Here is a 12,432-nt window from a genome sequence, read left to right as displayed (position 1 = left end):
GGGACACCTGGGCATGAGGGGGTGGGCATCTGTTAAGGGGTGTGGATCAGCGATGGGGTGTATGGCTGTTACAGGTGTGGGGCAGCTGGAGGGGTGCAGGAGCAATGGGGTGAGGCAGGGGAGCCCATGCATCGTGGGGAGCCTGTGTAGGGCCAGCACTGGTTCGGGTAGTGGAAGTCTGTCAGTTGTACTGTGTGTGCTGAGGTGATGCGGCGCCGGATGATAAGGTGTGTGGGTGAAAGTAGGACACCAGTGTGACAGCCAGCTGTTACAGGATTGCAAGGGTGATGGTTGGTGATGAAGCATCACAAGCAACAGCAGAAGTGATGGGATATTCAAGTTCCCAATGAGTAAAAAGCAGGGGTGGTGCACCAGTAAATCAAGAAATGTGTGAGTGAGAGGCCATGGAAAATGCCATGAAAAGTAAATCATGCACTTAAGGCATAGAAACCCCTGTGTAGAAGCTCAGCTTTAAATCTAGATAACGCTCTTGCAATAATTTGACTTAACTTGCTTCTCACAATTTGGAAGGTGCATAGGTGCTACAGCAATGCCAGTTATCTCTCTCCTAACAGTAGGTACTTAAGGCTGAGATTTTTGTTGATTTATACATGATATTCACTTAGTTCCTTCCTTGAAGCTGGTTGATCTGACTTTTGGAAAATTTTAAAACCCATGGGAATTGTGGGTAGATAGTGTTTTCTAAGAAAACAGTCTCCTGTAAGTGATTTAAAAAAAAGATACAAAAAGCTTGCATAGGTAGCAGCTGCTGCTTAAAGCTGTGTTTTCAGATATGTCACCAAACTCTCCTGGGTGAATGCGATGCCTTGTGTTAAAGCTAGGTTAGCCAGTCCTCTTTCTGATGCCCATACATGGAAGGTTTTGTAGTACACTCCATATTGCGTATGTTTATGCTTTAAATGAAAACTGAAATAGAAATAGTTGATTTCCTACTCTTAACCTTTCATTTGTATGATTCACTCCTAGCATTGTCTCTTTCAACCCTCTGTCCTGTGAGAGCTGCAAGTTCTTACACAGTCAAAGGAAGGACAGCAGCTTGTGCAGAATTGAAGAGGTTTGGTGCTGTCTGAACTTCAGTCTTAATTTATAAGGAGTCCATGCTGTAAGATCTTAGTCGTGTCAAGTTGTGCAAAATTGATCAATATGTGACAGTTTATTGTATTAAAAAAACCCACAAACCCTTCAGTTCATAACTTTTCTGTTTAAAGACATTTTGAATCTATGCTTTCATGGTAGCAATACAGAGGTATATTAAAAAGTGTATGCAGACCATTAAATGATGCACTAATTTTTAAAGATTTTTTTGCTTTAAACTGTATTTCAGAATTAGAATACTACTACTTTTAACCCCCATTTGTGGAAGTTTAGGAATAAAAAACCTTTTGAAAAAAACAATGCGTGTCAGCTACAATGAGTTGGAACAATGTAGATTCATGAATGTTTCTTTTGCAAACATCAAAGTGGATCGCAGATGTGGTTTTAAGAAGCATGTGCTCTCTTACATTTCTGCTGTGTGAATAAGCATGCTTTCTGAGTGCATGACTACCTGGTAATCCCCTTGAAGTAGTTCAGGCTAATACGATTAATGTTCCTGTAACAGAATAGTAGAAAATAGAGTTAAAACTGACCCTGAAGGATCCTCTAGACCTTTCCACTGTCCAAAGGAAAGATAAGGGATACCTAAACTGTTTCTAGCATCTTTGTCCTGCTCTTAAAAACATGCAGTGACAAAGATGACACTCTCTTTAAGTTTCCATAAGTTTTTTCCGCTCCTAGTATCTTACACCTTTCTCATTTAAACCTATGCTAAAATGTCCAAAGTTGATCATATATTCTGTTTTAGCAATGGCATTTAAAGATTGATAAATCCATGCAGCCTTCTGCCTTTGTAGCCTGGAGGATGTCAGTGGTTTATTCTGCAGTTTGGACTACAGCAGTCGTACACAGTTGTAAATGGCAATGTGTTGCTTGTACTGCTAGCTATCATAGAAACCTCTCGCTGTTAGAGGTCAAACTGGTCTGGTGAGCAAAGTACTTTATGCCAGAAATGTGTTGTTTGCACTTGGCAGCTAACAGTGAGAAAGTTAAGTATAATGGCGTTAGAATACATCTTTAAAAATAAACTTTAATTTAAAAAAAAAATTGATGAGAAATGCATAGTCCCAGGTGAATTGTCTCCACTACCTTACTGCTTTCATTTTTTCCACAATGACTGAATAATTGCCTTTACATTTCCCAGTTCAGTGCTGAGCAGTTCCAACTAGACATCCCAAGTCCGATCTTTCTAGTGTTGGCAAGTCTGTGAGAGCTAACCAGTTACTTAAGACTATCTTCTTTTATTGTCGGTACCTGAGAAAAAGGGAAGGGGCGCACAGGTTAGGCTTTGAAAAAGAACCAGCTGCATTTAATGGATGATATGTAGTCTTTTCATATCAAACATTAATGTAAATAGCTTCTGTTACCTCAATAAGGATGCATGGTTTATATTTTATACAGTCTAGGCAGTGATCCCCACAGTAAGATCTGTCTGTTTAACCCTTATCCGTGTTTCTGACTCAGTTTGTCACGGTGGTTTGAGTTAGGGTGAGGTGTGAGTATTTAGAACAGAATACTTCTTGGGCAAAGAGGTCAACTGCAGTTGACCAATATTGAGGTAACACAAATGGTTTACACTCTATCCACACCTAAATAAAGTGCCATTTGAGCTTCCATGAGATGTCAGCAGATCTCTGAAAATGTAAAGTTTGTGACTGAAGAAAACCTTCTTAAAAGCTAATGAGCAATACCTAAGCAGTGGTGTAATACATTGCATTGGAATGGCTTTTAATTTGTGCCAAATACTTTGCAACTGAAGCACTTGAGCAACGGCATACAGTGTGCATTAGTTGAATAATAAAAAACTGGAGACATTTTTATATGTAATTTTATTCTAAAATCTTTTTAATCGCTGCTTGGATAATACCGTGCAGAGCTGTGTTGGGTGATTTCAGGGGTCTGACCTCCTTTTTCTTTGTGCTTCCATTCCTCATTCCTCGGAGAGCATTCAGTTTGGAGCCAAACACATAGCAAGACTGAAGGGCCGAATTCAGACTGAGTTTGCGTGTTTGTTGCGAATGAGTGGTTTAGGGTTGCTCAAAGAATCACTGTCAAAGGTATTAGCAGAAATGGTTTTAGTATTAATTTATAAAAGAACAACTTAACAAAGTTTCATGGTAAGGTTCACTCTATTACATACTACATGAAAGGAATATACACAGGAATAATCAAGTTAGAATCAAGCTAGAGTGATTTACACAGAGACCGGAGGTGAAAGGGGTAAAGGAAACCTTCCCGTTGAGTCACGAGGTTCAGTTTAGGCCCCTTTGCATTCTAAACTCCTTCAGAGAGGAATCTAGGATCCCCTAGTCTCAGGTTTGGTCGATGGTTTATGTCTAAGAGATACCAGGAGTGGTGTATTTAGCAATAGAATTTAGCAGTATTTCATTTAACAGCACTTAATCATTGACTAATTTAACATTTACAAAGTAATTCAATAGGATTTACTATGATCATAACAGCAACTTAAATTGTTAGAGGGTATTTGAATCGATTCACATATTCATGTACACAAACAGAGAGAGAGAGGGGGGCATGTAAGTATAAAGGAATAAATGTATAAAGATAGGTATAATTGTTAGAAAAATTTGCCTTGAGTTCAGTGAAGTACTTGCTTCAAATGCCTTGGCATTTCTCAATGGATGAGGATTGAGTCTCAAGGAGTGAAGGGTTTTCAGCCCAGGCTCCGTCGTCTGCTTTTAGCAGCAATCCTCCAAACTTCACAAACTTTGAAGTTCGCAAGCTCTGAGAGGTGTCCTGCTCCGAGGGAGATGCTGGTCGCAGCCTGCTGCTATCCAGGAGAGCTAAAAGGACTCGGTGAGGACCGATATTTCTAGGTTTGCAAGATGATTGACTTTAGTCATGAGTAACTTTCCATTCTGGCCACAATTTGAGTTGGTAATTGCTGGAATTCTCAAAATTCCAGTGGCGATGATGCTGTGTTTTGCTCGAGCTACGAGGCTGTTCTCCTTGAGCTTCCAGCCTTGGCCAGGCAATAGAAGTTGCCAGTACCATCAGTGTTATTCCCACCTTAGCTGTGAAAGAGTTTCTGGTACGGTCAAGGGATGCTTAACTGCCCAACTCATTACGCAGAGGCTAAGGCCTGAATTTCTGAGATCATAGTGAGGCCAGGGGTAGGGAGAATGCACCCCCAAAATTTTGCATAAATGGAAAATTAAGGTGCCCAAAGGGTTCAGCTGGCAGAGGTCAGAATCCAAGATTCCCCCTTTTCATCTTCACAGTTGCCCTTCATTGCACTTGGTTAAAGTAGAGCTGATGGTGAATCCACTCGGAGCTGTGGATTTCCTCATTTGGGCTGCCCACCAAAACATCTGGCGAGACAGCCTTCATTCCTAAATTGTTTAATAATCACCAATTATTTTTCTCCCTCCTTGCTCCTGTGAGCAATAATTCCATGTTTGCAGTAAAAAATAATCATAATATTGTGTTCTCTTAACTTGTAGCTGTTTCTTGGGTTGGGACCCATCTTCTTACTAATTTAGGAATAAAAAAGAAGATTTAAAGTCTTTTCTTTTTAAGTGGCTTGAGTAATTTTTTCACTTCCATGAATTTCAGCAATGATTGGGTTGTGGGAAGATGTCCCCCACTTTGCCCTACTGAAATAGTAGACTTTTCATGTAACTCCTCTGTGTAGGTTCCTGGAACTTTGTAGAGATTGCCAACGTGTACCAATTGAAAAAAAAAACAAATCAACGCAACACTTTAAAATATGAGTCCACGTTGAAAAGTATGTAGTAAAGTGATGGACTGTAAAGTAAAATATATCACTGAGACTGTAGTGAAAGTTCTTTCTCCTTTTTGCTGTAGAATTATTGTGATCCTACCGTAATTCTTTATAATGTAGTTGTCTCTGGGGTTTTGAGTTTGTCTGGGGAAGGATTTACCCTAGGAGGAGTGGGAGCTTGTGTAACCACTCTGTACAGTTAGAATAATGAACAAATCATGAATCGTGTTCATGTGAAGGTTTTTACTACTTTGTATTGTATGTTTTCAGCTCTCTGTTTACTTACGTGCAATTGTAAATTGGTGGCTCTGTGATGCTGCAAGGTGTAAGCAAGCGCGTTAAAATAATGCTGCTTCAGAGGATTAGTTTTGCGGGAAGGAAACTACTTTTTTTAAAAAAAAACTTTTTAAATATGGAGATATCAATTGCTGCTGGAGTCTTGTTAGTTTCTACATATATTTTTGCTGCACGAATAAAATAGCAGATGAGTTTTACAGGAGTAACTGTGCAGAATCAGTCTAGGCATGTTGTTGCTCAAAAATCCATAGCAAGAAAGTGATTGCATAGCCCCCGTTGCGGGAAATGTAAGCTGACAAAGGCATTTGCATCAATTACTGCAAGTGTTTTACTCAACAGAGGAAATAGTATCTTGCATATCTAAAATGAGACCTAATAGTAGGGGAAATGTTTCTTTAGCTTTGAGTTGTATCTCAGAGAGAACTAATCCAAAGCAGAAAGAAATGTTGTAAAAATATGCATCTAACAAAAACTTACTTCAGGCGTGTGAGCATTGTGTCTAGAATGATCACTTTTGTATTTTTATTACTTCACTTTTCAAAAATCTACTTGAAACTCCCCAATGACCACAATAAATAAGAAAAATGCTGTAGTTTGGAGGGAGGTGGAGAAGATAACTTTTAATAGTTGCCTTAAAAAACTTTGACTTCAGTCTACAAGTGCATCTCTTTCTTTTCTAACTTTTCTTTTTAAGATTAAATTCTTAAGAATTAAATTGTCAGGTTTCACGAGCAACTGCTTTACAGTCTGTTGTGTGTGTGAGACAAAGGCAGGAATATATAAAACAAGGGAAAAGATTCATGAATTTGCTGGGGCCGTGTTAAGTGGCAAACAAAAGGAAAAAAACCTAATTTTTAAAAAGATTTGATGGTACATTACAACGGAAGGTGTACAGAACTTTCCTTAGCCTTGCATAAAGGGCAGGGTTCCCTGCACTCCAATTTTGAGTACTGTTTGAAATTGTAGGGGATTTTGTTTTATCTTAAAACTAGCTAATTCTTTTGCTTACATGCAGATGTCAAAGATGGGTAGAGAACTGTCGAAGGGCAGATTTAGAAGATAAAACTCCAGATCAACTCAACAAGCATTACAGATTGTGCGCTAAACATTTTGAGACTTCTATGATATGTAGAAGTGTAAGTAAAACCAAGCATTTGTTTATTGCATCTTGCAATGTGACTAATGTTTTTTATCAGAATGCTGCATTTTAATCTTTGGTCTCCTGGGTAACTGGTCCCTGGGAAAATTAATCTCTTAGTCTTAATTGAGATCATTGTCACGGTCCAGGGCACTGCACAGACTCGCAGATGTTGGCACAAAGGGTGAGGTGAAAATGAGCAGTCGGGGAAGAAAAAAATCAGAGCTGCTCCTGCTGGTTTAATATGTTTGCGGAGCACTGGTCTTCACTGCCATTCTTTCCTTAGGCGAAGCAATGCTCATTTTGTTTATTGTCGCTAGATATTACAACATTATATGAATTTATTGGGTGTAAGTATGTAAGTTTGCATACCTCTAATTATTTAAAATCATTAATGTGCTGCTACTGAAGTGTGTACACGGTGTGATTTGGTTAAATTATGCTCTGTTGTGGCCAAGACATTTGAACATTCTTTGCAACTGTCAAGCTTTTTGTTCCAGTTACATTTTATCCAACTAAAATCATGGCAGTGTTTCCTGTTAATGAAATAATAGCTTTCAGTTCTTCTCGTTAACAAGATAATGTTGATTTTAACAGTTTACCTAACAGTAGGAAATGGTAGACTTGGAGCTTTGTATCTAAGGTTTAATTTCTAGCCTGAATTTCACTCTGATATGTAGGCAAAACCAGTCCTTTAGTTACGAAAAATAATTCAAATACGTAAGTCAGACTCTGAGCTCCCGGTGGTATTACACGTGACAGGGTCTCTGATTAGCCAGCATCCCAGAAACAAAAAAATTAATACTGGAAGTAATCCTGAATCTGAAATTAAGCTTTAAGAAACTTGGTTTGTTTAAAATGTACTTCATTCTAATGACAGGTATAAACACCATCAGTTAAAATTTTGTAGTTACTGGAAATTAGCCAGTTTAGACAACATAAGTTTATAGTATATCCAGATAGAGAACTTAAAGTATTTTTATTTAACTGCTAGAAACATTTACATGACCATCTAGAAGACTTTTCTTCTTCTTGCTCATTTGACAGATAAATTTTCCTTCAATTTGATCTGTCACGGTAGTGTTTTATTGAATTCATAAGTCTACATAAAGAAGGACATTTTTGCAATGAACATGTTTATGTAATTGTTTCTAGAATTGTGAAATAAGTGATAAAAAACAAAGCACAACAGTAACAAAATGTTTCCTTTCTGATGCATAAATGTCTTTTTATCCAGAATGTTTATTTTTAAAAAATCATAATATTGCAGTAAATAGAAATTATTGCATCTGGGGTCTTTGATGTCAAGATAATGGGGAGGAAAAAGTATTTGTGGTTTGGGTCGGGTTTTTCTTTAGTGCGTCTCATCTCATTTTCAGTGTTCTCTTGCTATCTCCGAAATGTGAATTGCATAGCATAGATTTCTCTTTGTTTTGAAACATCAGAAAGTTAAAATACTTTAAAAAAAAAAAAAAAAGGCATGGCATCTGAAATTTTTGGGCTTTTTTGTGCACGCACAGTGAGAATTTCCCAAAGAATCCCTAATCTAGATGTCTGTCTTCTTACAGAGCCCTTACAGAACGGTTTTGCGGGATAATGCTGTGCCAACTATATTTGATCTTACAAGTCACCTGAACAATCCCCACAGCAGACACAGGAAAAGGATAAAAGAGCTGGTAAGCTTCTCATGTAAGATTTTTTTGTTAATATTAAAACAATAAAGACAAGTAAGTTCATGTGAAACTTTTGTATGAAAGTGTCAATAGTATTTAGCACTTGAGTGTTTGCATTTTCTCTACTACCTACTCTAGTATTTTTTTTGTTGATTGTAAGTTAAATGCCCAAATATTATGCTGATTATGAATTTTATCTACTGAGGAAGTTTTAATGGAATAACCTGCATAATGAAATGTGTTGATCCAGAGGCGATTCTGTCTTCCAAAGAAAGTGCATAGCTTCCTTTTGCTTGTTGTTACAGCACTAATGGAATACAACTTCTGCGTGGTACCCTGGAATTTTTGCTACATACTCATTGTGATCCTCAGTTCACCCATTTAACTTTTGAAGTCTGCAGCAATTCAGACATGCTTGTTTTAGCTTATTGTTCTGTAAAGGTGATCCGTATGTAAAACCAAGATCAGGAAATTTTTTGTGGAATTGTGTCTTGTCAATACCTCTTTCATGCCATTTATGGAAAAAGTGTCTCTGTCTCTGTGGTTATAAATATAATGACAATTAACAGGGATTCAACTCCTAAACTCTGCTTATATGTTGGAAAATTACAGACAATTTCTAAGTATTTCATGAGTTTGAGTCTGTTTACTGACTGAAAATAGAGTTAAAGATGATTCTTTCTACTGACAGTGCATGTTCATATTGAAACAGAATTTTTCAACAGAATCTATTTACTAATAAATAAAAAATACGTATTAAACAAACTCCTAATATAAGTATAGGAATCTTAGCAATAGTAGCAAACTATTCTCATGTAGTTAGGTAAGTGTCGTGGCACCAATAAACTACCTGAAGAGACCTCCTTCTTTTGGACCTTCTAGCACTTTTTGGTAAATATTAACACTCTTAAAATGGTCTCATCTACAATATTTATATTTGATCTTGATGTGTTTTAGTATTTTAAGGTCATGTGCTAGACATTATCAATACAAGTTCTTTTTTTTTTTTTTTTTCCTAAAGAGTGAAGATGAAATAAGAACACTGAAGCAAGAAAAGAGTAAGTGGGAAAAAGAGCTGAGTTGATAAAAACTTTGTTTACTAAGGCTGATGAGGTAATATAGGACACATAACTGTAAGTTTACATGTATCAGGAGGGTAATTGAATTGTTACTTGATTCAAACAGCCAATCTAAACTCTTTCCAAAGTACTTTTTCACTTTTAAAATGAAAACATTCTTCTCTGGACTCCAGTAACTTAAAGGTAATGGGGAGAGTAAGGGAAATTTTTTTTTTACTCATGTTACCTTGATACTTACGGTATTTTATTTTGTAGTTGATGAAGCTTTTGAACGGGAACAGGCAACTCAAGAATTGAACGAAAGCAGTGAACAAAATACTGTCTCAGAGGAAGGAGGAGAAGAACAAGAGGAAGAAGCTGTCCCCTTAACACTGGAAGAAAGAGAAAACAAAGATTACCTTAAATCTTTGTTTGAAATTTTGATCCTAATGGGTAAACAAAATATTCCTTTGGATGGCCATAATGTTGATGAGCTTCCAGAAGGTATTTTTACTTCGGATAACTTTCAGGCTCTACTGGAATACAGAATAAATGCTGGAGATGAAGTTCTGAGGAAACGATTTGAGATGACTGCAGTCAATCTTGAGTATTGTTCAAAAACTCAGCAGAAGCAAATGCTTGAGATCTGTGAAAGCTGTGTTAGAGAAGAGACACTGAGAGAAGTAAGAGACTCGCACTTCTTTTCTATTGTCACTGATGAAGTAGTAGACATAGCAGGAGAGGAACATTTGCCGGTGTTGGTGAGGTTTGTTGATGATTCTCACAATCTAAGAGAAGAATTCATAGGATTTTTACCGTATGAGGCTGATCCTGAAATTTTAGCTGTTAAGTTCCACACAACTATTACTGAAAAGTGGGGTCTAAACATGGAGTACTGTCGAGGTCAAGCCTACATCGTCTCCAGTGGATTTGCTTCTAAAATGAAAGTTGTGGCTACAAGACTCTTGGAGAAGTATCCACAAGCTGTATATACGCTGTGTTCCTCGTGTGCCTTGAATGTTTGGCTGGCAAAATCTGTTCCTGTTGTAGGTGTTTCCATTGCGTTAGGAACAATCGAAGAAGTTTGCTGTCTTTTTAATCAGTCTCCGCAATTACTAGTAGAACTGGACAACACAATTGCTGTTCTTTTTCAGAACAATGAGGAGAAGGGTAACGAGCTGAAGGAGATCTGCCGCTCTCAGTGGACAGGCAGGCATGATACCTTTGAGGTTTTAGTGGACCTCATGCAAGCATTGGTACTGTGCTTGGATGCGGTAAGCAGTGACTCATCCGTCAGGTGGAACAACTTTATTGCTGGTCGAGCATTTGTACTTTCTAGTGCATTAACAGATTTTGACTTCATTGTCACTATTGTGATTCTGAAAAATGTTCTATCTTTTACAAGAGCATTTGGGAAAAATCTCCAAGGACAAACATCAGATGTGTTCTTTGCAGCTAGCAGCTTAACAGCAGTGTTGCATTCTCTGAATGAAGTGATGGAGAATATTGAAGTTTACCATGAATTTTGGTTTGAGGAAGCAACAAATTTGGCTACAAAACTGGATGTACAAATTAAACTCCCAGGAAAATATCGCAGGGCACAACAGGGGAACTTGGACTCTGAGGTAACATCAGAAAATTACTACAAAGAAATCCTTAGTGTCCCCACAGTGGAGCATATTATTCAAGAATTAAAAGTTATATTCTCAGAACAACATTTAAAAGCTCTGAAGTGTTTATCGTTGGTGCCCTCAGTCATGGGGCAGCTGAAATTCAATACATCTGAGGAGCATCATGCTGACATGTACAAAAATGACTTGCCTAATCCAGACACACTTTCTGCTGAGCTTCATTGTTGGAGAATCAAGTGGAAGCACAGAGGAAAAGACATTGAACTTCCAGCTACTATTTATGAAGCACTTCACTTGCCTGACATAAAGTTTTTCCCTAATGTTTACGCATTACTTAAAGTCTTGTGCATACTTCCAGTGATGAAGGTGGAGAATGAAAAGTATGAAATGGGACGAAAGCGCTTAAAGGCATACCTGAAAAACACCTTGACAGAGCAAAGGTCAAGCAACCTAGCTTTGCTGAACATAAACTTTGATATAAAACATGACTTAGATTTAATGGTGGACACTTACATTAAACTCTATCCAGAAAAAGTGGAATTTCAGGAAGACTTTATTCCCTCAAACAACTCTGAAGTAACAGAAAATGCTTGATTTTTTTAAGCTCTAACCAATCTGTTGAAACAGCTTTTACTTAATTAAGTTTCAACGCTGAGGAAAAAAACTGTGAAATCTAAAGAGTCACTGCAATTGTATTTCCATTTTAGGTCTTGGACTGAAGAAGCTGTGGTCAGTGACCCAAATTATGTTTTGTTAGTCTGCATTAAATGTGTTATGTGAACAAAACTAAGCCTGAAAATAAGCCCATGCTCTTGGCAGCGGTGCTTTCTGATTGACCTAACTAGGTGCTCGTTTATTTTATTGCATCTTGGAAAGAGTACATTGTGATTGTAGATCTGATGGGGCTGTTACATATTTGCTCATGAGTTAGGATAAAAAAAAAAGAAACTCAAAATGTAAAATGAGTATAATCCATTTCAGTTCTGTCACTTAGGATTTTATTATTTTCGAAAACTTAAAAAAGAAGCCTTTGTATATTTAATTGGCATTCTGGAGAGTGGATTCAGCTATTGCACGATCCCCGTGCTGTGGACTGTTCTCGGTGTAAAGTGAATGTTAGTGATATAGAGGTACGTTTACGGTTTCATTGGAAGAGTCAACCTCTTTAATCTCTTGATGACTGTTTACATTCCTTTGTGTGAGACACAAATATTTTTGTTTTCCTTAGGCTTTTAACAGGCATGGCAGGAGTATTGAAATTCATAAAAGACACTAAAAACTTAAAATTTATTCCACAAACATTTAAATCTGTTTTCTCTATCCTGACTCTGACACAAACCCATGCATCTTATTGTCTGTTTATTTGTAAACTCACCCAGGAAAGATTAAAAAAAGTTTGTTGTTTGTCTAGAAGTAAGATTGAAAATATTGCTGTTATTTTTGGCAAGAATTAAACATTTTTGTACAGTTTATTGCAATTTAAAATAAAATGTGAATTGCTTTTTACATAGTATTGAATTTCTTAGTAAAGCTGTGCCTCTCTGAGAATGTGTGTTCTTTTGTAAGGTACCTTTTAGTTTTGGCAATTCTTTCTCCGTTGTTTTTGCAATTTGAGTGAGTAGCATTATCTTAAGACACAGGAAACTTTGTGTAATAACACTTGTGATCTGCATGCTCTGCTGAAGGTTTTTTAAAGTATTTTGAGATAGCACTAAATACAGTGCTTTTTATTGTGGAAGTTCTGTCTGACTGAAACGGATGGAAATAGATTAAA

General features: G+C 37.2%; 1 protein-coding gene across 1 annotated transcript; it reads left to right on the top strand.

Annotated features, from left to right (window-relative positions):
- Positions 1-6,173: 6,173 nt before the first annotated feature.
- On the top strand, positions 6,174-12,158 carry PRKRIR (protein-kinase, interferon-inducible double stranded RNA dependent inhibitor, repressor of (P58 repressor); the record flags this gene model as incomplete). Its single annotated transcript, XM_009709325.1, has 4 exons — positions 6,174-6,294; positions 7,865-7,972; positions 8,991-9,027; positions 9,304-12,158. Coding segments are annotated over 4 exons (2,215 nt in total), but the record flags the coding sequence as incomplete, so codon positions are not given.
- Positions 12,159-12,432: the final 274 nt, after the last annotated feature.

Source organism: Cariama cristata, unplaced genomic scaffold (assembly GCF_000690535.1).
Source record: "Cariama cristata isolate BGI_N322 unplaced genomic scaffold, ASM69053v1 scaffold4131, whole genome shotgun sequence".
NCBI lineage: Eukaryota > Metazoa > Chordata > Aves > Cariamiformes > Cariamidae > Cariama > Cariama cristata.
The sequence above is the reverse complement of the archived record's forward strand: the minus strand, read 5'-3'. Positions and strand labels throughout refer to the sequence as shown.